At 32.7% G+C, this 27,046-nt stretch overlaps 4 protein-coding genes across 5 annotated transcripts in view; 2 read left to right on the plus strand and 2 right to left on the minus strand.

The window, feature by feature from the left end:
* Positions 1-15,777, minus strand: part of LOC106109144 (kinase D-interacting substrate of 220 kDa-like) — a 23,750-nt gene extending 7,973 nt beyond the window's left edge. The window contains exons 1-2 of the mRNA XM_013290548.1: positions 15,357-15,777; positions 13,898-14,439 (exon numbers count right to left, since the gene is read on the minus strand). Coding sequence (XP_013146002.1) covers positions 13,898-14,188 — 291 coding nt within the window. The 5' untranslated portion in view covers positions 14,189-14,439; positions 15,357-15,777. The remainder of the gene's footprint in view (positions 1-13,897; positions 14,440-15,356) is intronic.
* Positions 15,778-15,901: 124 nt separating this feature from the next.
* Positions 15,902-17,386, plus strand: LOC106109359 (tRNA (guanine-N(7)-)-methyltransferase). The gene is made up of 6 exons (XM_013290832.1): positions 15,902-16,079; positions 16,151-16,269; positions 16,372-16,556; positions 16,622-16,735; positions 16,800-16,901; positions 17,233-17,386. Exons 1-6 carry the CDS (start codon positions 16,006-16,008, stop codon positions 17,356-17,358), a joined length of 720 nt encoding a protein of 239 aa, XP_013146286.1. The 5' UTR covers positions 15,902-16,005; the 3' UTR covers positions 17,359-17,386.
* Positions 17,386-21,653, minus strand: LOC106109358 (tetratricopeptide repeat protein 37). 2 transcript variants are annotated; one of them, XM_013290831.1, is made up of 2 exons: positions 21,443-21,653; positions 17,386-21,302 (listed from the first exon to the last, which is right to left on the minus strand). In XM_013290831.1, exon 2 carries the CDS (start codon positions 21,299-21,301, stop codon positions 17,483-17,485), a length of 3,819 nt encoding a protein of 1,272 aa, XP_013146285.1. In that variant the 5' UTR covers position 21,302; positions 21,443-21,653; the 3' UTR covers positions 17,386-17,482. The 2 variants fall into 2 exon arrangements, with proteins under 2 accessions (XP_013146285.1, XP_013146284.1); XM_013290830.1 differs by having other exon boundaries at positions 17,386-21,301; positions 21,439-21,653.
* Positions 21,654-21,922: 269 nt separating this feature from the next.
* LOC106109145 (rotatin-like) overlaps positions 21,923-27,046 on the plus strand; it is a 23,875-nt gene continuing 18,751 nt past the window's right edge. Inside the window, exons 1-17 of the mRNA XM_013290549.1 lie at positions 21,923-22,036; positions 22,296-22,483; positions 22,564-22,757; positions 22,845-22,958; positions 23,049-23,247; positions 23,322-23,459; positions 23,650-23,865; positions 24,037-24,206; positions 24,284-24,491; positions 24,563-25,024; positions 25,115-25,259; positions 25,330-25,479; positions 25,574-25,695; positions 25,779-25,993; positions 26,060-26,196; positions 26,306-26,518; positions 26,971-27,039. Of these exons, the coding sequence (XP_013146003.1) occupies positions 22,003-22,036; positions 22,296-22,483; positions 22,564-22,757; positions 22,845-22,958; positions 23,049-23,247; positions 23,322-23,459; positions 23,650-23,865; positions 24,037-24,206; positions 24,284-24,491; positions 24,563-25,024; positions 25,115-25,259; positions 25,330-25,479; positions 25,574-25,695; positions 25,779-25,993; positions 26,060-26,196; positions 26,306-26,518; positions 26,971-27,039 (2,974 nt within the window). The 5' untranslated portion in view covers positions 21,923-22,002. The remainder of the gene's footprint in view (positions 22,037-22,295; positions 22,484-22,563; positions 22,758-22,844; positions 22,959-23,048; positions 23,248-23,321; positions 23,460-23,649; positions 23,866-24,036; positions 24,207-24,283; positions 24,492-24,562; positions 25,025-25,114; positions 25,260-25,329; positions 25,480-25,573; positions 25,696-25,778; positions 25,994-26,059; positions 26,197-26,305; positions 26,519-26,970; positions 27,040-27,046) is intronic.

The following is a 27,046-nucleotide window of genomic DNA, read 5'->3' on the forward strand; positions in this document are numbered from 1 at the left end:
CCTACTGATATTCATAAGAATAAGAGAAAAAAGCAAGCAAAGAGGAAGACGAATATTAAGTTTTTCTATTATTTTACATGCATCTCGATGCACTAGAGGTGCGTTTTCATTTAATGTAATTTAAACATTATTATAACCATTACTAAAAAGTTATCAGGGGCATGACTATAAAATTTTAATAAACTAAAATAACAACGAATGAATTAATGGATTAAATTACACTTATTGCATACGCCTAACCTGTAAGACCCTAACCTAAAGACGTTATTTAGCATGAACAAGTCTATGAGTTATTTAAAAGGAGCATGCTGTCCACAACACGTAACCGACCGGATCCGTCTATTTATAATGAAAAATAACAAAAACGATTAGAGGTTAAGATCCGCCGAGTGCGCGATGTAAAAAGAATAACGGGTTACAGGATTCCTTGCGTCCAGCCGCGCAACTGCGCTGGGAACACTGTGCCTTTTGCATCTTCTTAGAACGCATATCTTTCAATTATATTTCAATGCTTTTGCCCGTTTATATTTCCTTAATAACAACTACTCCATTCATTTCTTTGTCTTCAATACGAAGTTTAGGTTATTCGAAAAGACTATTGTTTATTAAATTATTCTAAATCTCTTCATATGTCAAAACTAAGATAATATTCAAAAATATAAGAAATATTTGTTAATCGTTTAATAACCTCGTTTTAAAATATGTATCTCACGTTTAACATTTTGTTGCGTTCAGCATGTGTGCATTTAGATTTTGGTATATTTTCCTTACATTATAAGAATAGATTTTTAAATTTAATTTATTAGTACATTTAGATAATACAATAAAAACGTAAAAACGTGACAAGAGAAAAACCGAATTAAAAATCTTAAAACCATATAAAAATTAACAATAATATAAATTATAACAGAAGTAGGCATACGAGTTACTGATCAGTCTATTAAAATTTCAATACAAGGCAAATTATATAAAAATACCTGGCCATAGGTCCTAATAAATGACGCCGCCCGAAGCATTTCAATACCGCAGCTCAAATAATGCTAATTAACTAAACAATATCATTTATGTAATAAAAACTGGAACATCACCATACACGTGTTATATTAGAATTCTATTGGCGATCCAGTGGCCATATGACCGTACTTATAGGCGATTATGTTATGTAAAGGATTAACTTCTGGGTTTATGCAGTATCAAGTCATAGTTTAAACAAAATTAACTGATAACGCGTTACCTTTATTGCTTCATTTACACATGCTCTATAATATATGGAGGTATAAATATAAAGCAGTGTACAGTTTGTGCTGATATAACTTCATGGCAAGGTCTTACAAGTAACTGGAAAATTTGCAGCGTCTTGTATCAAAGAGAATAATCAACCTTTAGATCAGAGTTCCCCAAACTTTTTTGTGCCGTAGACCCTTGCCATGTTTTTCCGTGTTGGGTAGATCTCCTAATTACCTGATATTCAAATTAAAATTTTAAATAAATAGATACTATCAGTGTATGTGTTGAGATCCACTATCGTGGAGTCCAATTTTCATTTTATGGACCCCCAAATTGTTTTTCGCTGACGTAGACCCCTTGCAGGTTCTCATAGCCCCTTAGGGGTCGATATAGACCACTTTGGGAATCACTGCTTTAGAGTAATAAGAGATGTGATTTAAAGTACATATTCTTTTACACGTTTGTCGTCAGTTTTTGTTATAGGAAATTGCAACAATTACTTCGTATCTTTGGGCGAGATTATATTAATGAATGAGTGAGCATTTAAATTCATTTGGATAAGATTCATCGGTATTTAGAGCAACACTCGGCGGCCAATCGGCCAATCTTTTCTATGCTAATAGCAGGGGACGGTAACTCTGCCAACTAAACATCAATAAACAACTCGCGATAACACAATGAATGACTATCGAAATAGTGATCGATGTGCACCGATTCGATACTCGAATCGATACAGTATAGAATACCTATATCATTTGTGATAAAAGTCTCTATCGATAATCGTCTACTGATAACTGTCGCTTGAAATATGGGTACCATTTAATATGCGTAAATTGAGTGTCATGTCAAAATTTCTGCAGCTTATAACTTTAAAAGTTGAACTATACAGCTAAAGTTTTGCCTACACACGCATAGTTTGTCTGTTCAGTAAAAAGTGTCAGTTATAACTGAGCGTCTGTAGCAGCTGTGAATCTTTGCTATATTTTGTAAACATGCAATTATTTTTACTATAAATTATATGAAATATTCCTAAATTAATTTCTCCGTACGTAAGTATGATATAAGCATTAAGTTACAACAGGCTGAGCTGGCGCCAGCTATAAATGGAAACCGGCCAACGGAATATGTTGTTTTACAATTTCACCGATCATCAGCGTTTCTACTAACGCTCCATCCATATTAGCTACGTCAACTAGAAAATGTAAGTCGATATCCCAATATAGTCTAAACTTCCAAATAACATACTATAAGAATCGTATAAAATAATGTCTATAATAAATTACACAAAGTGTCCGTCAAATGATGACATTGACATTATATTACACAAAGCTATATGTACCTCACACAATCCAGGTTCTCTAAGCGTATCCTTCACGAACTTGTAATATGGGAAGACACTTCCATAACTTCTTGGTACACGTAGACCTAACACTAAGGGTCGGCGCTCGGCCGGCGACCGGGAGGGACCCGCCTCCTCGGACCACATCACAATACACCACTAACAAAAACATTTATAACACATATATACTAGTAACACAATCACCTTACTCTCTTCCATAGTACACTGTTACGAGGGTAGATTTAAATATTAAATTGTAATAACATCGCGGGGCAGTGGACTCGTGGTGGATCCTGACAAGTAACACGCGACAGACTGAACCTCGTGGTATTGATAAGGATTGATTCGAGAAATAAACACTGTTGAAATATATATAAGTACTTGTTACTTATCGGTTTGTTTGTACAATGTTCAGGACTCGCGTATTTACGGTCGTATGTTTACTTTTTAACAGATAAAGATGGCGAAGGAAGTTAAATAGGATGCATATTTGTGTTCGCACATGACTTCCATATATGAAAATAAATATTAAAGATCGTGTAACTTCATAAAATGATTTGTCGTTATCTTGTCGAAAGACACAATCGCCCACTAGTAGCCAGCTTATTCGCAAGGAAAAGTTACATATGTATTTTACATTGCAGTCAAAAAATAGAAATAAGCAAAAAAAATCAATATAAAAGACTGATAAATATGAAATTATTAAAAAAAAAAAATCTTCAAAGAGCAAAGGATACACAAAGTATTAATTTTGGTATGATTTTAGGTAACATTAATATATTGTAATTGCAACTATATTCACACAACTTATTTTTATTTTATGTAAATAAAAATTGCGATTACAATAAAATTCCTTAATAAAACAAATATGATTTAAAGCGCCATCTAGTAATAAGCTTAAATATTAATTGAATGTATGTGCACTGCGATTTCTTATAACAATAAGTTTACCCAGTGTTAACACAGATGGCGCTGTTTAATAAGCCTCTACTCCCAAAACTACAAAATATGAGATTTCAAGGCAAAATATACTGTTTTCTTAATTTCAAGACACTTATCTAAAAGTTTTTAATACAAATTAATTTATTAGACATTATGCATTGCTATTATTCAATCTTCATGGTAATTAAATGTTTTGGCAGTCATAGGTGCGTTTATTGCTGGTATGCTACCGTGTAATGCAAATATAACCACCGCTAACGACTTTATCACGGTTTGATTTCGTCAATTGAATGTCAAGTGGAAAAAAAAACTGTAACCATTAACGGCTAAAATGTCCTCGGCCAAGAAACAAGATTGGTAAAAAATCTCAAGGTGCGCTGTTATAATGTTAATAAGCGAAAAGCATTTATCAACATACTAGCTTTCGCCCGCGACTCCGTCCGCGTGGAATTAAAAAACAAAAACAAAAGTGAGTAGCCTGTGTGTTCTTCTAGACTATCCTCTACGTCTATGCCAAAATTCATCAAGATCCGTTCAGCCATTTAGGCTACAAACTCTAACAAACATCTATCCATCCATTTATCTAAACTTTCGCATTTACAATATTAGTAAGATTTATATTTCCTTAAATTATTAATGAAAATAAAATTTCAGCATAATTAACTACTATTTAACTGCAATTTTGTGAGTGTTAGTTGTTACTAGGTCTATGACACGTGTCGGACGATACGCAAAATATTTTCCTAGCTGATAGTTGGTGTCAATTGCCTTTGATGTTGTTATTTGCTACACAGTGTTCAACATTACTGTCTCCGTGTTTCTGTTTACCGCTAAACGCATGTTTTATGTAACCATGAGTTTCCATTAAGAAAACACATGTTTAAAACACATTCCTCTCTTTCACTTTGGTTTTTTATTGTCACTTATGTTACGGGGTGTAAGTTAAAAGATTCATAGCGACATCTTACTCATTATTATCAGTATTACATTACTAACGTTAAACCTTGTTTCCACGGATGATTACGATAAGTCAATATGATCCGTAAAATCATCCTGCTACTGTAAGATGTCTGCTTGGTTGTCATACTCGAAATTAACACGAAGGACATGTAAAAACATTTTTGTATCTTATATCGTAGTGTAAAGTTTGCTCATGTCGAGTAGGATTTAGTTGACATGTGAAACAAAGAGACTTTGATATGAATTTTTAATTTGGAAATTTGTGTAAAAAATATCTTGATTTATTTTAAGATAATGAATATGTTCATGTAGAGGTATTTTAACAATGAAAACGAATTATTAGATTCACTCCATTTGTTTCAATTAGAAAGCAGTATTGATTACACAAGTGGTAAAGACCTCGTCATTTATTTTGTCGCCTTGTTACGTCAGCTAGATGCGGATGTCATGATTCATCTTAAATTCATTTGTCATGATACGGTTTATTTTATTTCGTGTAAACAACGTGATATGATAAAAATAATAAATAGTAATTTACGATGAATGCGCAAGTTAAATACTAAAAGATACCAAAAGATGACATGTATTTGTATTCTGCTTTCGACTAAAGGACCTCATTACCTGGCTCTCTAACTAATGATAAACTTTCTAAAAATAGCAGGTAAAGGCTTATGGGAGCATTCAGTGACCTGAAAATCTCTGAGTGAACACTGGAAGGGACATTTCCATACATCCCACATATGCAGTCATGTAGCCGTCAGCGGCTTATTCAGCACGATACATTCACCTTGTACACGAAAAACTTTATCCAAAAGACAAAGATTTATCCATTTTAATAAGGAATATTACTCGAATAACTTAACTCGCAATATAGTTAAGTCCTTGGTAAGAAAGTAAATTCATCTACCAAAGTAAACTTTGTCATGAACAAAGCGATACGAAGGTCGAAGAGTTCAGATTATTTGTATTAATTGGCAAGTAGAATAAGATAATAGACGGAAATACCTTAACGTAAGGGTAAATACGATGATCGAACATTCGACAACATACAACTTTTTAATACATCATCAATCTTGATGAAACAGGCGGTGATATCTCCGAACAACAACAAAGCTAAAATATTTCACTTTTTAACTTCTGATTTTTGAGTCACGTTTTCCAAATTTTTTAACTAAACTTCTAAATAGTAAAATGTATAAAACTTATAAAGTGCAAATATAATCCTGGCAAGATCTTAAGCAATGCAGATATTCTCAGCATTGCAACTTCTTTAGTTTCAAGGACGGGGGAGATCGATAAAGATCGGAGCTTGTGATGCTGTAACGAGACATTTAACGCTACTTAAAATATACCCGATAAATGATAATTTCATTCATTTCGTGAAAATTTAAAATGATGTATTAATAATGCGAACATTGTGTTATCTTATATTATCACAATCATAACGACAACCATTCAGTCCTTTTCGAAAAGCTACAACTGCTGTCCATGTTTACGTAATTTTAGTCAAAAAAAAAATACAGTAGAACCTCGATAAGTTCAAGTCCAAGGGAAACACAAAAAATTTTAAGTTATAGAGGTTTTAAGTTATCAAGGGTCTATGTTATAGAGGTTTTGGGCTCTAATGGGAAGGGAACATATTATTTTTTGAAGTTTTAGAGGATTTTATGTCATCGAGGTTCTACTGTAGTTTTTTTCTGTAACCTTTCGTTATTCAACCTTTCAGGGCATTGTATCACTCAATATCAAAGTTAATCAACTACATTTATCAAACATTCTGCGAACGCAAAATATTACTTAATTTCGTAATATTGTTATGAAAATAAATTGAATTACACATTCATTATGTTTTCGACGCATCAAGGTTAAAGTTAATATGAAAAAGATTAAAAATAACACAGCTATCGTTTTTTGCTAGTACTTCTAGAGAAGAATTGATCAGTAGATAGATATAGTGAGATTTTAAATGGAATGGAATTATTCACTTCAATAGAGTTATATACATTTCTATACTACTTCGTGGCGTAAGATGTCAGCAATCACAGCATATTTTTGAATAATCCTTTTTTTTAATAAAAAGCCCTCCACTTACGATACGCTTTAGGCTATATATTTTCATGCTATGAAACTTAGGGGGTAAATAAACTGGAAAAAACCTTTATGTGGGAGAGAGACCATAAACTACAAGCTGCCAACATTAAGGAAGCAAGGTTATTATGGTAATGGTAATTATGACATTTGCAATGGAGAATTTGACAAATGTAAAAAATAAAATAAAGTTTTTATAATTTCACGCGGATGAAGGGATGCGGATTTATTTCACCCTTTTATCCAATATTTATCTTTTACTCGAATGTGAGTGCGAAATAAAATGCCTAAATGAATATTATATTACAAGCTCATTTAAACTGATGGAATTCACAAATAATAAAACCTCCTCATTACAATCTCTATCTAATCTAAATTAAATCTTAAAACTGGATATGTATTAAAACTAAAATAAAAAAGCAAAAAAATACTTGCTTATAATGTCAGTTGTAACGAACATTGAATTTCGTGACCGCATTATGTGCAATATAAATCGCGATATACCTACAGAAAAAAGGACACTAAAACGATCATGACCTAGTAGCCGAGTAAACAGAGATTGGATACCTATTTGACAAGTTCCAATCTTACTAATATTATAAATGCAAAGGATGGATGAATGGAAGTTTGTCAGACTTTGTAGCATTAACGACTGAACGGATCCCGATGATATTTTAAATACATGTAGAGGATAGTCTGAAAGAATACATAGGCTACTTGTTTTTGTTTTTTTTTTAATACAACGCGGACAGAGTTGCGGGTTAAAGCTAGTCACAAATATTTTGTTACTTCTCAACTACAGTTATTCTTCTGTTGTTAATGTCGTGTGAAGTAAATCTTTGGCCCCAGGCTTTCACTTTCGATGACTTGAACATAACATTTATCTGAGTTTTTCATAGATAACAGTTTTAGTAACTGTAGTTCTCTTGAAGCTATATTATTCTAAGCTAAAGTATATGAGTTTGTTTCAAAAAAAGTATAATGAACAAAAAAGCTGTTTTCCCTATATTATTTTCATATTTTATGAATTGTAAAATCTAATTAGTATAACTAATGAAATTATTTATCAGCACAATGTACGACTTGATGTTCTAGCGATTAGATAAGGTTGTTTGAACATATCAATAAAGCAAAGTTAATAATAATTTATTACAACGTTTATTCTTCACGATCAAACTTAAAATTTATGAATTTACTCGACGATTTACAGTTTATCTTTACTTAATACATGGCAATATGCGTTAAAAAACCGCATTAACTTTTAGTCATTTTGAACGTAGACACGGGTCACTTCTAGCATTGCATTGTAAGTATAAAATGCGTCACGACCACTAGACCCGGTGTCGACCGCAGCCGAGGTCAAACATCTACACTGTATTGAATATTAATTGATACTACTCACATTTAAAGTACTATTGAAGAAAGAAATACGCAGTACTGCACGTGGTATAACAATAATCAATGCAAATCATGAATAACAAACTGAAACAGACATGCATTACCATAACAAGTGAATTAAAAAACTAAAAGAAAGCAAAAGAAATCTTTAATAACAAAAAACCTTTAGAAAATCTATTGGTATAGTCACCGCCTGTTAAAATAACATCACAATCCGATGAATTATTTAAAAGCGCATCATGGACAAGATCTAACATACAAATATTGAATTTTATTAACATAAGATTATACGATTGTATGTTACCAATTTAATTAGAACAAACAAAAATATTGAATATGAAAACTTTACCATTGGATTTGCGATATTTTCTCGTGACTCAAAAGGACCGAATTTCTAAAAATATTCTAAAAATCCGCCACAAATAACTTCAATAATAATTATCACTACACACCTACATTATACGATAAATTTATTCAATATCACTTAAATTCTTATTGGATATTATAAATAATAGATAGTAATCACATTGATAAGGACATAAATAATAGATTATTCGTGACTCATTTTGATTAAAAACTAGGGATTAGGAAAAACTCATCTCCCCGTCCTTATTGTAGTTTATTTGGGGTCGGCAAATAGGTATTAAATTAACGATGATTATACACAAAGGTCCTAACTAACTGAAGCGCATGTCTTCGAGTAATTGTCTTCAATGGTCGATATCTAAATTGAAAGCACGCGGTTCGTTAATGTTCGTAATTTATGCTTGGGTATCGTCCCTCTATTATTGTATAAAAATACAGGAGGTTTAAGGAAAAAAAATATTCCATACGAGTTTCGGAAGTGGAAACCTAATCATCACTATCATCTTCCTCCTTATACTACTCCCGTAGGGTCAGCACTACAGGCTTTTGTCCACATAACTCTTATCATCCGTCATCTAGAAGTTAACGTGAATAATTTAATTTCTATGAATTCTACTGATATCAAACGTACGTGTCCTCATTAATTCTTTAACCTAACCTTGCATACTTAACATGCAGCGGAACTTCATAGTAATTAAATTAAATCGAATTCATGTTTAATAGTAACATTACTTTTAAAATTAACTGTATTAGAAAAGACATAAAGCGTATAAAAATTTAAAAGTAGAGAATTAAATTAAACACAAAAAATATACAACGTAAATAATCGTATGTTTATAAGTTTCTTTTTTAGGTAATCATTTATAACATTTTAAAAATTATTTATTAATAATAAATAATAAAAATCCTTGCTCATTTTTCAAGCGGCAAAACTGTGAGATACGTAATATTTTTTACGTAGCAGCCATAGACATTATTTTCATTTAGTTTTCTAACGTGTTAATAATGGAAAAGCTCCGGACAGTACAATAGAAATCGAAGTTATTATGTGAGGGCAACGTCAATGGAGTGACTGCTATAATATTTTTAGTACAAAAGACTTCTGAAATCAATGTATAATACAATGACAGCAACATAACAAAAGGTACTTCATCACACTCATCGACTTCGAGGCCGAATGAAATCATAGAAACATTAACTAGGACAAAACGATATTATGAAACAACAAATTAAACTGGTGTACAAAAGTAATACATTGCTCAGAAACCGAGAAATTGGTAGAAAAAATTTGAGGTACAAATGACTTCTTAGGTACGATTTGTATAGATTTTGTAATATAACGGTTCTTTGCATCAGTTTTTAAGGTTATCAGCAGCTTGTTGCCTTTCTGACCCATATTAGCGAGATTATATAATAATGATAATGCATCTAATTCGCGTAACATAATTCAATGTTACCGATTCGTGTAAAGAATTTTTCAAAAAATTCGGTATTAAATAAAATACTTATTCATAATTGCAATATGCAATTGGTATTTAATGAGATTGTAAAAAAATAGTTACATGGAATATTTGGTGATAGAACCGTTTATAATAAAAAAATTTCGAAGGTTGTTATTTCCTGCAATTCCCAACAAAGTGCCATAATCTTGCTCTAACTTGTCTTTATCTAGATGTGACAAAAAGTTACATGAAACAGGCATATTTTCATTTCGAATTATAAAAATCATAGATAAAAATGACGTGAGCCAACATTACGCTATTCCAAGATAACTGAATGCAAAGACAACTTGCCTTTTAGGCCAAAGTGATCTTATTAAGTGTTATAACCAATAATTACATTTAATCCCAGAGATAAGAGACTGTTGAAGATCCCTCTTCAACAATAAAGATTAAAGCGCACATATCAATTGTATGTGGGATTAACTTAATTGATACTTTTTTTTCGTGACGTGAGAATTTTTTGTCCAGAGAAGTTGATAAAAACATTCAATAGTTATTTAAATAAATTCTTGCCCGAGACCGTGAAATTTATGGACAGGGGGACATACATATTATGTACGTATATTAGACTTCGTAGACATTTTTGAAATAAGTTAGATTCTATAGTTTACTGAACATCAGAGTTAGGCATTGAAACACACAATTACTTTTATTCAAATCCTTACTATATTTTAATAGTACAATTATTGTTTAGTGGTATTAAACGTTAAAGTAATTACTATGTAGATGAACAAGAATGGTGAATAATAGTAGGTCTAGAAATAAACATTGATTACAAACTGTACGTGCTTCGAACTTCAATTCACACGTTCAGTACAGCAATTGAAATGTAATCTAGATCCCACCACATAATTTAAAAGCAAGAACTAATTGTTGCCCTCTTGTCACACCATCGTATAACAGAAACAATAAAATAAAGCCATATTTGTTGTCCTCTAAACTTATCTATGCCAGGTAATCTTCAGAATGGGCGCACACCTTTGACGAAACTATCGCACAACTGTTATGCGATTGTCGATTATTTCGCAGCCAATTCAAATTTTTAATTGTACAACTAAAAATCGAGTATTGGGCGAATGTAAACTCATAGGTATCAAAGCGCTACTGAACAGTTGACCGATAGTTTAGTCAAAGGTGTGCGCGTACTTTTAATATTTCAACAGAAAGTTACACTCGTGTTTAAACAATTGTAAAATATGTATTAAAATACGTTTTGATGAAGCTTATTTAATATATGAAAACAGAGTTTTAAATACCTAATGTATAAACTTCGAGCTTCGTATCATATTCTGGGTGAGGCAATGATGTCAGAAAGGTTCAGTCGACGCATACAATACAATTTAGTGACTACATGATTTGTATTGTAAGCACTTTACAACGAGTCGTCACTCTTGTGCATAGAGGGGTCTTTTTAATTTACTTTAATGTTACACAGAGGAAGTTATCGTGTTAATTAGAAAAATGTATCTACATAACCACATCTATTAAGGTTTTTCCTCCAACATCTAACACTGACCGTGATCACGGGTCAAATCGTGTTTGCTCTGAGCTCACAGTGTTCACGACTGGGGCCATTCGGTCGTAGCGTTTTTAAAGTATAGGTAATTTGTTAACAAAGTAAAAGATGATCGTGCCTTAGGTTCGTTTTGTCAAAAGGTTTTGTAACGTTATTTTGTAATTTCTCTCATTTTTTTTATGTATTTGTTGACGGTGGAAACCCATGGTTGATTACGAAAATGTACTGTTTAATTGGCTGGCGAAAGGAATATCGATTTAATAATTCAGTTTGTAATATAGTTCCTTTCCTCGTCAATCATGGACATCTATAATATAGTTGATTTGCAGAATAAATTACAAATGTCACAACACACATTACTGTCGACTGCGCCAGCGATTGGCGGTGTGTGACTCAAGCCTTGATAGCGAGTTCAATTGTGAGGATTGCTGTGCGTTCAGTGCGTCGCATTCACGATACAAGCGATTCGTTCTCGGTAATTTATCGTTCGTACACAATGACAGCTGTAAACTGTATTGTCACGCGGAAGCAATTGACTTTGTGAAACAATCGCATTGTACAGATCAATTAGCAGCGGTCACGTATTATTCTGCTTTATCTTAAACGAATAAAACTATTTGCGATATCACGAAAGGAGTTAGAGATTTTATTTTCCTTCCAACATTCAAGTGTGACCATCTTAGATAACGTTTGAAATGTGTCTAGATATTGTATCAACTATTTTCCAGTAAAGGTATGTTATAAGATTTACAAACACAATTGGAATAATGTTAAAATTTATAGCAAAAAAGCTACTTTGTATGATTACAAAGTAAATAAAAATAAAGATTTGGTTTAGATAAATATCGGCCACGACTCTAGATACGTACGAAGTTACGACAACATTGTGAAATGTTTATGTAAATAGATTGTCATGTGATATTTCAGTTGTTACTCATGAAAATGAATTCCATTTAAAGGTCTTTTGGACTCAAAAACAAAACAATTTTGTCTCGAATTATATCAGTTTCTGCGTGGTATAGAAAAGCGATCGTGTTATAAGCATCCGCCATTTGTTTGCATCTAATGATAAAACAGGAAATATTAGCTCTCTGTGAAAGATTCCAGTGCAAAATCCCACGATCGTTTGACATTTCATGAAGAACAATGTCCATAAAATGTTCTTTTATCGTCGCGTATTGTCTTCTTTTATGTTTTATTTATATTGCCTTTTTGTTGTTTGCGGTTTATGTAGAACTGGACGTTTAAAACGATAGCTCACAAGTTGTTGCCTATTTGCACTGTAGCACATGACGAAATCACAAAGGCATCAAGTAGTGAACAAATTAGTTTAAAGCGAATATCTCAATTATGTTAATACCATCTTTCGCCCGTGACTCTGTCCGCGTGGAATTAAAAAAAAAACAAAACTAATAGCCTATGTGTTCTTCCAGACTATCCTTTACGTCTATGCTAAATTTCATCGAAATCCGTTCAGCCGTTTACGCTACAAACTCTAACAAACCTTACATCCATCCATCTAAACTTTCGCATTTATAATATTAGTATGAAGTATGAAGGATGATTGTGTACGTCAATGACTGCCAGACAGCAACAGACATACATACATATACATCAACATGGGTCTCATATTTTATGGAAGTTTTTGTACAATGCAGCAAATGACCAAGTTTGCTTACCCAATGTTAGTGATGGCTAATGAATAAAAGAGAATATTTTCTATTTCCTTCCACTCCCTCTCCCGGTATAAGGATTAAACGCCATGAAGATTTCGTAAGAGGGCAGCGATAGTTTACAATTGCGCTTCTATTAGTTATTGGTCGTGTTATTAAAAATACCGAATTAATCAATGTAGATCTACCTAAGAGTGTCACGGTTAAGGAAAAATATAAATATTGTCCTTACTTTATGAAGGTCAAATGTAATAAAGTTCTAATTAGTGTACGTTGTTTGATAAAATTTTTAATAAGTGATGAACGCTGAACCCTAGAGGCCATGACGTCGAACTCAGTCATAAAGGTTACAAAGACGATGGGTAATGCTTCAAGGTGGTTTGCAAAAATACAATTTTGTACAATGTTTACTAGTTAAGTGTGCAAATATTACATCTAGCAGTCTAGCACGTCTAGTTTAGTCTCATAAATTTTGCATGTCACAAGGTAAAAAAATATTCCTGCAAGGAAAAACATATCTGACCACAAAATATCAAAATCTCGAACCACAGATTTGCTAAATCACCTTATTCTAAACGATGCTAAGGTCTAAAACAGTTTGTCCAACTGTTTTTTCCATCGAGGAAATCCACAACGAGTATCTTGTTAGATTCAATAGTTTAGGTAAAATTCTTAGACCGGTTAATGGGTTATTTTACGAACAAAAGTGCACCGAGAGATGCTGTAAAGAGAAAGTCAGGGAAAGTTGCAGGTGCCAAGTGGCGGAGTAAAGACATCGTGCTGCAAGAAGACACGACAGAAATGACCCTGTTACGTGCTCAACAAAATCATATGGATATTTTGTTAACGAACATTAAACATTCGACATTTAACATTAGTTCACTACCTCTTGCGCCTTGTGGGGTTCCCCGCTCCATCGATCTCTCCAGTGCATCAGATGGTGCAAATGATTCTTATAGTGATGATGTCGGTTGTCGCGTTTCTTGCGGAAGTCGGTCGGCGAAGGTGGAGCGGTCAGGGACTCCCGTCGACAGCCAGCCAACATTATTGACGGTGGCTGCGAGTGCAACAGGCGCTCAGTTTCCGGCTCATCGCTGGAGACACTATCGGTCAGGAGTCGCCCCGGCCTCGACCCACTTCTACCCATTACAAACTCGGTGTCTTCGTTTTTCAACATTTCTGATATACTGAGGTCACTGCATAGATCCGAATAAACGATATGCGAATTTCAAACAGTTTGTCGCTTGGCGCGAATAAGATAAGCATAACGTATAAGTGGAGCACCGCGACGCGGAGGGACGTGGTCGCGAGCACCGCCGCTCGCAGACTGCGGTGCGATCCGGCCGCACGTGGCGCTGCCAGCCGCCGGCCGCCGTCACCGACGTCAACACAACCAACAGTCTCGTCTGCAGGCGCGTAAGGGACACCCTTCACGTCAAAACCACTGAGCCATTATTATTCACTATAAGTATATGTTAACTTGTTGAAGTTCAAACATAAAGAGTTATTCCAAAATTGATATCTAGGTAGTGCACATTCATAAATGATAAAATTTTAATGTTTTGTGCAAAAAGTGTAGAACAGTTGGATTATAAACTTATTATTTAAATCATATCTTCATTATAATAAGTAAGTCTGATGTTCACATATTATTATTAGTTTTTTTTTGTTACAGGAGAAGGGCCAAACAAGCAGATTGCCAATATTAGATGATCCGGCATAATCATTTTACTACTTTGGAATAACCTAGGCAGACAAATTGTATATTTCGCAATGTGTATTTTAAACTCACATAATAACATGTTTTATTACCATCAGTTATAATTTTCCCTATTTAAACATTACCAATCATGTCAGTTTCCAACTAAAGTATCAAACTCCAATGGTCCAATTAAACAGAACACAAAACATTAGAGCTAAAGGACCTGTACAACTTTACTATCATCAACATATTCAGTCTTAAAAAAAGACATATTGTCTACATTGCATAAAGCCATGTGTACATTTCCAAATATTTGTTATAGGTTTAATCAGTTTTGATATAGCAATTGTCTTCTCCTAATAAAATGAAATGACAAATATTTATAGAAAGACTAGAATACATGCTTATGGTATGAATGAAAATTTTAAAGTAAAAATAAAGAACGTAACATACACATGTGACAATAAATTGTGAAATCCAACCCAAAACAAATCTAATACAAGGTTTAATGGTCTTTAGTGGAATTGTTTTAATACAAAATCTGCAGTGTTCATTATTAGACGTTTCGATTACTTTCACGTCAAAATTATTATAAATGGTTAAAGTATTCGAATAATATTTATTAATTATTATTTATTCATACCTGAGGTTTAAATGCTATCTTGTCTCTGTAATCCGATATTTTCAATTCTTACACTTATCACAATATAACCACAAATTATTCACCACATAGTAAACGCTTTCACAAAATTATAAACCTAGATACAAAACTGGAGTAATCAATCACAATTAAAAATAGTGTACTGCATGTTATTTTAAGTACTATATTTTGTGGTCTCCTGGTATTTTGTATTTTTGCTATTGTTTAGTTTGACATTGAAAATGAAATTGACATTAACTTGACATATTGATCACCATCGTTTTACCATAGAATAAGTATTGTTTGTAGATGTTAGCAGGTAATTATTTTACCAGTTAAACACTTGTAAGCCTTCATGTAAAATGCCTCTACTAGTAATTAAAAATGCCTATATACGTTATTTTTCCAATTAATCAGCTGATAATCAATTTCTTCCACTCTCTTTCGGACTTTGGTGAACTTTACTTTGACTGACACTGACAGATTTTTACTAAGCTAATGTGTCAATATCATGCTGCCAGATGTCAAATAAATGTGCATTTGTGACAGCTCGGTAAATTATGATAAGCTTTCGGATAACCTTTTTAAAATTGTACTTTGAAAACAAAAGTAAAGAATTATCATTGTATACTTAACTAACATTTATAAAGATATGGAATTACCACAAAAAAAATATTACAGGCAAAGAGCGCATTCTAACCCTATAGCAGATCACTGCTTTGAATAGTAAGTTTCATAGTTCTCAGTCATTTTATACTGAAAGTTTTAAATATAATCTTAATAATTTTCTCTTGCAGTCCTGCACATCCCGATGATTATAATTGGTCTATATTGTTTCCAAAAACCATAGAAGAGTGTCAGAAAAAGAAACAAGTTGAATTTCTTGATGTAGGGTGTGGATATGGGGGACTTTTAGGTTTGTTTGTATCTTAATCGAAATTTTAAATATACATAATAATTAAGAGACATATGAAATTGTTTCAGAATTGTTCAATATGTTTAATGTATCTCATTACAGTGACATTGTCTCCGTTATTCCCTAATAACTTAATGCTTGGGCTTGAGATAAGAGTTAAAGTATCAGACTATGTGAATGATAGAATCCAAGCATTGAGATCTCAACACCCAGACCAATTTCAAAACATTGCAGTATTAAGAACTAATGCTATGAAGTACTTACCCAACTTTTTTCATAAAGGACAGGTAAAATTAATTTTTTTTTACCCACATCCGTTTTAACACATATTTAATGTTTTGCTGTTTTTCAGCTAAAGAAAATGTTTTTCCTGTACCCTGATCCACATTTTAAAAAAGCAAAGCATAAATGGAGGATTATTAATAAATGGTTGCTATCGGAGTATGCCTATGTACTAGCTGAAGAGGTATGTGTCTTGTAAGAAATATTAGTACTTTTTAAAATGTACTTAATAAAATTATATATTTTAGGGAATAATTTATACAATTACTGATGTAAAGGACCTTCATGAGTGGATGGTGAAGCATTTTGTAGAACATCCATTATTTGAAAGGATCTCGGATGAAGAGTTGGTAAGTAAATATTTTATATACAAATAAAACAATGTTTTTGTTTCACCCATTAGAAATTATCAATATTAAGTTGTTTTATGAACAACAATATATTTTGTAGAAGAAAGAAACATTTGACTGCCCTCAGTTTATGAATTGCAAAAAATAAACTTTTCATAACTTTATTGATACAAAAAAATATTACATTTTCAATATTATAATTATTATATTACTTATATTATTGGCCTGTTAACATGGTTGCAATAGCAAATCTAGCCTTGTATACTAAAGATCTCCTTTATGATTTCATTTTTATTTTACACCTTAATTTAAAAAAATCTTACAATTTCAGAAGTCTGACATAATCGTTGAAAAGCTATATGAAAGCACAGAGGAAGGGCAAAAGGTAACACGCAACAATGGTGACAAGTATCTTGCTGTATTTAAGAGAATACCTGATGGTTATAATGATAGTTAAATAAGAGCAATAAAATCATTTATATTCACACATTATGTTTTTATAAAACCTTCATACATTACAGCTTAGTTCTATGAAGCAATAATGAAATAAAATTTATTGGATATTATTTAGGAGATAAGTTTTATAACTGTAATAGTTTGCTTAATTTTTTTTCCAATAAGGTAACCCACCTGCTTAGTGGTCTTGAAATGTCTAAATTTCGCCGGATATGAGCAATAGCACTTAATATCCAGTCTTTTTTCTCTAACCAAATTTTGTGGTTTAGTACAGATAGTAAAACTGCAGCCCATACTTCAGATTGACTTGGATACATATGGAGGCCTTCTTTGGCAATAACCATAGCTTTAGCTCGATCACCAGCGACATGTTCTGCAATGCTAGCAGTTGCAAGCATTTTCGCTGAATTACAATCCTGCTCACTATAACGAGCAGAAATGATTGCTCGTTGAGCACAACGACTGGCGATTTTTGCCTTGTTTGACGCTTTTAAGCAATATTGGGCCAGACAAAACCACAGATTGGCATTACTCGGGTGGTTCAGAAGGGAATCACTTAACAATTTAATTCCTAATTCAACATTCTCGTCACCAACTAGGTATGATTTTAAAAATCCTATATCATAGCCAAAATTAGGGTCTTGCTCATATTTTTGTAACTCACTTAAAGCTAATTTTGATAAGCTTTGATCAGAATGGACAATGCCTAATGAGCAAATTGCAAATAAACTGTAAGGTGTGGGTTTTTTCTGCGATATTTGAATACTATGGAATAATAATGTTTTTGCATCATCTACACCCTTATACATATATGCTATACCAGCCATGGCAACAAGAAGATCTGCCTTTTCATTATCATTATTGCTCAGCCAATGCAGAGCTGTGTCATAGGCAGAATATGCTTCCTGATATAGACCTTTTTTATAAAGTGCAAGTGCTAATCCACATGTAGAGTCCAAACTTGCTTCTGTAATAGCCTTGTAACTGTTAATGGCATCATCATATTTTCCTAATCTAACATGAATTCTGCCTATATTCAAAAGAGTTATATTCCTTTTGTCATCTTCTGCATAATCAAAAGCCTTTTCATAGCTTTTTAATGCACTCCGCAAAAGCCCATTTCTTTCTTGTAATATTCCAAGAATAGTACATGCACAAGCATTATCAGGCTCAAAACTAGAAAACCACTCAAGCAAGTCTATAGCATAGGTTACAGCGTAAAGACCCTCTATGACATACTTAAGCTCAGTATTGTCTTGGCAATCTGCATTTTTTAAGGTACGGCAAACCCAATCAGCATAGCCAAGTGCACTCTCCTGATGGTAACCAAGGCGTGAAGCATGTCGAAATAGATCCATAGCTTCTTCTTCCCTAATCTTTTCAGCTATTATGCCTTGTCCAATCCAACTTTGAGGATAAGATGGTAATGTAGATTGTCCTCTCCAAAAGCAATAATTGGCAAGTTTAAAAAGTTGCAGTTTTACATATAATGTCCCTAGGTTACACCATACCTTCGCTATTGACCATTTACGTGTTAACAATAACGCTTTGATGAAACAGTGTTGGGCAATATCATATTTTTTCAGAAACATGCATATTTTACCCAACAAGTTCCAATTTTTCCATACAGAGGGTTTCATATTTATGCAAGCGAGTGCCAAATTGAAAGATATTTGTAAATTTACCAAATTTTTGTTTTCATGATAATAAGAGAGATAAACAGATGCTAAATCATATGATGTTATTTGTTGTTTTTGTTTTGCAACTCGGGAATAGCATGCCAGAATTTGTGGAAAAATTACGCTTTTTTCTTTTTTAACTACTGCTTCTTCAAAATCATCCTGTGTATTTTTCATATAAACAAAAGAATATTTGTTTGGTAGTTTAGTAATGAATACAAGAGACTCAGCCAACAGATTCCAAAAGCAGGAATATTGTTTTTTAATCATTAAAGCTTTGGTTAAATAATTTACTGCAAACTGGGCAGTGTCTCTAGCACTGCCATAAAGTTTAGCGTTCAACTTTTTCCTTGCAATTCTCATCCATGTTTCTGAAATTCCCTTAAGAGCCAATAATGAAGATGGATCAATCTTTAATACAGTTTCAAATGTTGTAATGGCATTCTCATATTCTGTAAGTAATGAGTAAATGTACCCAATTCTAGTTAAACAATGAGAGCTTCTTTCTGGACTAAGTGATATTACTTTATTATAAGCTTTTAATGCTGATGTATAGGAACCTCGAGAATAATATGCATCGGCCAAACATTCAAATGCAATCAAATTACTAAAATTAATTTTGATCACATTTCTGAAATTATTTATAGCATTATCCCATTCTCTTCTATTTAAATAATGTAGACCTAATTTGAAGTCTACCCACTCAGTCATTTTCAAACAATTCTTTGCATTATTTAATAATTCAAAATCTTCGTCTTTTAATTGTAATTTAGAATAAACTTCACTTAAATGTTTAATAATATTAGCCTCAGTATTATTTATGCTATAGGCTTTTTCAAAACATTTCTTTGATTTGTTTATATCTTCCTTGTAGTAATAGTAATAATATCCTAGATACAAAAAAGTATCTGGATGCTCAGAATCCAGTTTTGCTGCTTTCAGTAGATTCAAGAGGCATTTTTCATAGTGTTTTTGTTCCCAATAGGCAATACCCATATAGAGAAAATGCAAAGTATTACAGTTTTCATTTTCTAGCAAAGTTATCACCTCTGTATATTTTTTCTCTTTCAAATAATATAATGCTTGAAGTTCTAAATAGTGATCTGTTGGTTTTAATTCCTGGATTATATGATCAACTGGTTCATTTATTTCAATTAAACATTTTGCTAAATAAAACTGTTCATTTACACTCAAATTTTCCATTGGAAATTCCTTGATTACATTAACAGCTTGTTTCCACTTTTTTTGCTCAGCAAGAGACAAAAATAACATTTTCTTTAAATCATTAGCAAAGTTAATATCCTTTACTTTCGTTAAAAAGTTTGTAACAAGTTTTTGTGTCACTGGCCACTTCTTTAACTTCATTGTACATCTAATAATGAATGTAGTTTCTGTTACTTCCGCTTCTTGGTAATTAATCAAAGGGACAGACTGTTTATAAGCTTCAAAGTATAAACCTTTACTGTAGGATATCATGCTTTGTAATAAACCAGGGTATTTGGAGTTTTCAATTCCTTTTGTTATTTGTTCATAGTGAGATTCAATTGGAAAATCTAAAAAGGAATTATAATCAACAAATTTTTTACACAAATGTTTACACAGTATTTCTCTCAAAACAACATTTTCAGAGAAAAATGAGAGCTGTATCACTTCCATTGCAGAATGGTTTAAGTCTTGTTTTTGTAAGATTAATTTGCCCCATAATAATTGTAAAGATTCATTTGGTCCTGTGTTGTATATGTGTTTAAGAACATCCAAAATTACTGAAATATCATTCTCTTCGCATTGAACATCTGCTTTAAGCAAAACAAGCAATTTTTCTTGGGCTGCTTCATACAGTTTACCATCTTGATTTTTTGTCATATACTCAGCTATTGTTAATAGGGTTTTGCCATTTTTCAAAGACATTCCAAGCTGCCCAAGTTTTGTTATGCACTCTAATGCTTTTTCCTCATCTATTTGAAGTTTTAATATTTCTCCATATATAGGAATTAGTTTTAATTTAGCCCCATCATCATCTTTTCGTTCATAGTAATTTGCTAGACCAACCCAGGCTAAAGGATGATCAGGTTTTGCTGCAATGGCTTTTTGATATGCTAGTGGAGCTTGATCAGATTCATCAAGAGCTTTACCCAGTAAGACTAACCCTAAATAATTCTGCTTATCTTTTCTTAGGATATTTTTACAACATTCCTGAGCCTCCTTGAATTTCTTTTCATCTACTAATTTTCTTGCTTCTTTTAGTAACGATTTAATATCAGTCATCTGCAAAAGCATACTTATATTTAAAAAATACATAGTTTTATTTGCAAACTATAGCAAAAATACCAGTTTTCATTTTTTTCATTTGGAGCTCAAGTTATCGAATGATTTAAAAATCATAAAATAATTGATTAACATACCTTGTTGTTTTAACAGTTGGAATCTTTAATACTTAAGTAACTTTTACTGCTATTATTGCAATCACTAACATATTATTACACACATTAACACGAGAATACAACAGTTTATAGCTTCCTTACTAAATAAATTCGGATTATATTGTTGATTTTGTTAATTATTTAGCAATCTAAAAATCGTCCGAAATCTTAAAATCGTCAAATGCCGAAATTGACATATTGACAATTGACATTGATCAATAGCAATTGTCAAATACGTCGCAGATAAACAATGAGTTCTTCTGACTTTAACACAAAATGTTAATCTGTTATCAAAATAGATATCTGTTATGCGGTTGTACTCTGTAATACGGTATGTTTACATTTTGATTTAATTTATGTCAATGTCAAACTGAATAACGGAACTAAAGTTTTATAAAACAAATATTTTTTGTCCTTTACTTTATTTTACCTGTAGAAAAAATGTCTTATTTTAAATATTAAACTAGAACACAATTTTATTAGATAACGACTTTAATTTCGTTTTAAAAATCTGGAAATTGGTATTTATAAACAAAGATTGGTTCAATGGAAGTGTTATCAAGTTACGTTAAAAAATTGGGTATGTTGAACTGATTTATATTTAAGTTCTTTTTCGTTAATTATGCTACTATTGCATGTGTTTAAATTATAACTCTTCTATAACGTACCTACGTTTATAATAAATGAAAGAAAAAAACCTTAAGGTATGCGACGCATGCCTCGCATCTTTCTCCTAAAATCTACACATTAAAGTAAATTATTGGCAAACAATAAGTAAAAATATATACAACTCGGTACAAGCATTTCTTTTAAATAACAGATTTTCTTTCAAATAACAGATCATCCTTTAAAGGAAATAAGGGAGCGATCATTACAATTATTAACAGAAAAATTGAAATTGGGATGGCAGTTGGATGATGAACTTTCTTGTATACGGAAACTATTGGAATGTTTGCTGGCATGGTTTAAAGACCAAAACCCAACTTTGCAATGTGAAGCTTTATGTCTGCTATTAAAAACAATTAAGGCAAGTAACATAAGTATATTTGCCTAAGGGAAAAACAATTTCACCTGTGACTTTGAAACATGACATTTCTTCTATTACAGACTAAAAGTGGGACATATATTGTTAAAGAAATGGGTATTAACAAAATCCTAAGTGACTTAAAAGAAATAAAAAACAAAGTTGACAGTGAAGCATTGGCTTTGTTTGATGATGTTGTTGATACATTGTATTTCTTAAAGACAGTGGAATCAGAGAATGATTTAGTACCACCTCTTATTTTGGGATCTAGTACAAGGTTATGTATGTTTTTTTTAAAGTACATTTTCTAGAAGATTTTAGATGTTTCTATAGATATTTCTGACTTACTTTTTTATTATTACAGTTCTGAAAGTACACAGATAAATGGTGACTATCATAATTCTCAACATGAGGATTTAATAAACCAGCAAGATTTATTCAGTTTGAAATATGATAGGAAAGCAGAGAGTTCTACTATGTAAGTATGTTGTAGATATCTAATTCATTGCTGCACATACTGGCTATAACGAAATTTAGAAATAAATATTATTTGTTATTGATTTCACAGGTCAATCACATCAGATGGGATCAAAGTACTATTATACCCATGGGTTGATATTTGCCCATCCGATTTAAAGACAATAGTTTTGCTAGAAGATGCATTGAAAGTTGTTAAATCCACAAGAAGATGCTGTAGGTTCATACGGGATGTATTTTTACATGACTTTCCTCCAGAAACATTTCTTAACAGACCTACTATTGTGAATGTATGTATGATTAACAGTTAAACATTTTATATATTGAAGATTTTCTTTTGTAATATACATACATTCTTTTTAAGATACTAGTAATGATAGCAGATGGTCAACAAACTGGTAATCCTGGAGAAGCTTTGAATGTTTTGCTGTGTGTAACTCGTGCCTTACATCAGAGACTTGAACAATTATTCTCCATTGAATTAATTCATACTAAAAGAAAGGTATGGTTTATTCTATTCCTTATCCATAAATTTGTAACAGAATTTATTCAGCAGTATCCAACTATAAAATGAACTACATGGAAGTTGTCTAGAAGTTATTTTTTTTAATGAGTGGTTGATATTTTAAGTAATACAATTTTTAATATTGCAATTTTAATTCTTGTTTTGTTTGAATTTTATGTATTTCTAGGTTTCTATAGATGTAAAAGAATCATATGATGAAGTGAATGCTGAGTTGGAGAAGATTACAGGTGGTTGTAATATGCATGGTGTAGAAGATTCCCTTATACCTTTGCGACAGATTCCTGCACCAATATTTGCATTAAACACAGCTCATTCAGTGCTGTGTATTATGTCAAGAAGTATTGTTTTATTAGATCCTAATGAAAATGAAGCACTTGGGATGGTTAGTAATAATTGTTAAATAACCAGAAATAATTTATTGCTTGGTAAAGGAGTTGCTTAGTACAGATGTATTACACAAAGGCATTCTTTATGTAATCTTTGAACATATTTGTGATTCATAGTCATAACTAAACTTAACTGTCAGTCATCTATATGTAACATTTTTTTACAGAGAGAATTGAATGTATGTTTGGATTTGATTGATTCACTTATGCAGTTATTGTTGAAATGTGTTTCTGAACAATTTTGGACAGCAGAGCATAGTTACAAAACACATAAAGATATAGCACATAAAACATGTATGTTAATGCGAATGTTGGGTGACCTTTTGATAAAATATAGGTAGGTTTATTTTATTATCGTTTATAATTCATGCTAATTTCAGAAGGAAAAATATAATTTTATGTTTACTTACACAGAAAATCCTTTTTGGAGAACACAGAACGTGATCATCACCGGATAGCTTGGTTACGATTAATAGTTAATGCTGAGAAACTTCTTGATTGGGCTAAAAGTTCCCTGCTGCCTCCGTCTTCACTTATTGCCGCACTGCAAGCTGCTCAGTTGGACCCAGTTATTGAACTGCTTTATCCAGATTTGAGTACAAAAATCGACAACTCCCTTTCAGTGAGCATTATTAAGTGAAATGAACATTATTTTAAGCACTACTATACATTACATTTAAAATATATTTTCAGAATTGCAAATCAGTTGTAGATCAAGAACACAAAAATAAATACAAAGCACTCAAAGAGTTATATACGAGTATGGATTTTGCAGTTAAATTCATGAAGAATAAAAATACTGATAGGAATTTAAAGAATGTTTTAACAGAAATCAAGAATTCTATTCCGATTCTCGGTTTGCATCATAGTGAAGTTTTCTTGGAGGATATTTCTAATATTTTACTGTTTCAAACGAATAATATGTCTGATGATAATGACTGGTCTTTTGTCAGAAGTATTGCAATAAAGTTAATGTCTCATAACATAGAATGGGTTAAAGTAAAGTTTTATAAAAAGTTGGAGGTGATGGTGAATTCAGTTTTGTTCAATAATGAGGTATACCAAAGTGAACACGAGCAGTGTTTGATGTTGTTATGTGACGTTGGTATTTTGACTGAAATATGCTGCCATGGATTGTCATCGAATTTGGAACAGGTGCGAATGATCTTAGATTTAAATGTGCGATTCGTCTATCAGCAAGTTTTAATTTTCACCTTGTTTGTCTTTTTTCAATTAATATTTTAGGTAAGTTCTAGTGCATCAGAGGTGATGCTGTACTTGCTGCGCGGTAGACTGGTGCTAAGCGAAGGGTGTTGGTGGCGGCTGCTGGCCAGCCTGCTGCCAATCCTGCCGTTACTGCACGTGTACGCCGCGCATGACACGCCCATAGGTACGTCGACATACTTTTAGTCTTTCTTTTATTTTGCATATTTTAGTTAAAATTAAGTTTTTTTGTTAAGGAAAAGCAATATGCAAGTCTCTTGAACCCGATATAGTGGAGCGTATGGGCGTTTCGTTTGCGGAGATGGTCAGCGGTCTAACGAGACTTTTGTTCGTCAAGTGTGTTGTGGTACAGTTGGAAGCGGCGCACGCGCTTTGTAGACTTTTAGGTTTGTATCTCTTTGAAGAATGTTTTTTAACAAGTTAAATCCTAGTATAGTACTTTTTTGTGTTCATCCCAGTAAAGCCAACATACAATTTTAGACGATGACCGATATTTGCCCCCTCGAGAGTCTCTACGTTCCGATTTATTGTTGAATGCGTTACGAAGAGTGGTGCCGGAGGAATTTAATTTGGACTCCTCATATGTCGCAAAGAGTCCACAGGTAAATTGTTATTTGTTTTGTTAAACACCAGTTCAGATTTAAAAGTTTTAAATATTAACTTCAAATTGTATATTTAATGTTAGACTGCAGGATTAGTTCAAATATTGGAAGTATTGAAGCAAGATCTGCATTGGGAGGGCGTGAGCAAGTCGTACGTGGCGCACACGGCGCGGCCCGGCCTGGAGCCCTCGCTGCGGCGCAGCACTCTGCAGCAGTTGGCGGTGCTGCTGCGACAGCACGACTCGCATCATACATTCATACAACACGATGGAGTTAATCTTATCGTATCTTTATTAAGGTGAGATTTAATATAATCTGGATAGACTGAAAGCTATGCTAGAGAATGCAATAATATATTTTGCAGGTTATCATTGATGGTGGAGGATTACTTGGCGTTCCCAGAATGTGCCATCAGCTGCGTCTCCGTTCTAAACAGCGTGTGTTTCACCAGTCGACATAATTTGGTCAAAATTACGGATTTACCTTTACTTTTGATACGAGGTTACTTATTTTTTACTAAAATTGTTACAAAACCATTTTAATAACAGTATAAAACATTTGTTTGTTGTATATCAAGGTATTCCAGTGTTAAATAAAGATAATTTTGCAGTGATGCTCGTGTTCCCATCCAATGAGTCGTGCGTATCGATGTCGGCTCAGATCCTGTCTCTGGTGGCGTGGTCGGGCTTCGTGCTGCAGGACATCGACTCCTCGCGGCAGAAGGTCCCCGCGCTGCCGTACTGCGTCACTGAACGCACCTCTCTACCTTTTCATGTTACCAGCTATTGGAACACGAGTCCTAACGCAGAACATTGTACTTTGGGTTAGTTTAACTGCAGTCATTTTATCTTGTCTATCTATCTCTTTTCTATATTTCTATATTTAATATAACAAATCGTAAACACACGTTACTTCGTAAGACGTCAGCAATAAGTTTTTAAATAATTATTCCTTTGACAAAAAGCCCTACACTTACGACAAACATTACGCTATATATTTTTCGTATAGGGAGTAAAAAAAATAGGAAAAGCGTATGCGGGAAAGGGACAAATACTACATGCCAATAGCATCAAAAGAAGCAAGATTGCCATGTTAACGGTAATAATTGTTATCTAGTGTCTAAGGCTTTCGTTGCCATTTGTGCATTGTAATTTTTGACAATTGCAATCGAAACTTTTACAAATGTACCTAAACAATAAAATGTATTTCTTATAATTTCATACTGAAGTCGCATAAGAATAGCTAGTATATGTGTAAAGTGAGAATCATTTCTAGAATGGTTACTGAGTGAGGAGGAATGGCGTCGTTGCGTACGTATACGTTGGTGGTGTACATGGGCGGGCGGTGCGCG

This window comes from Papilio polytes, unplaced genomic scaffold (genome assembly GCF_000836215.1).
Source record: "Papilio polytes unplaced genomic scaffold, Ppol_1.0 DF821289.1, whole genome shotgun sequence".
In the NCBI taxonomy this organism is placed as follows: Eukaryota; Metazoa; Arthropoda; class Insecta; order Lepidoptera; family Papilionidae; genus Papilio; species Papilio polytes.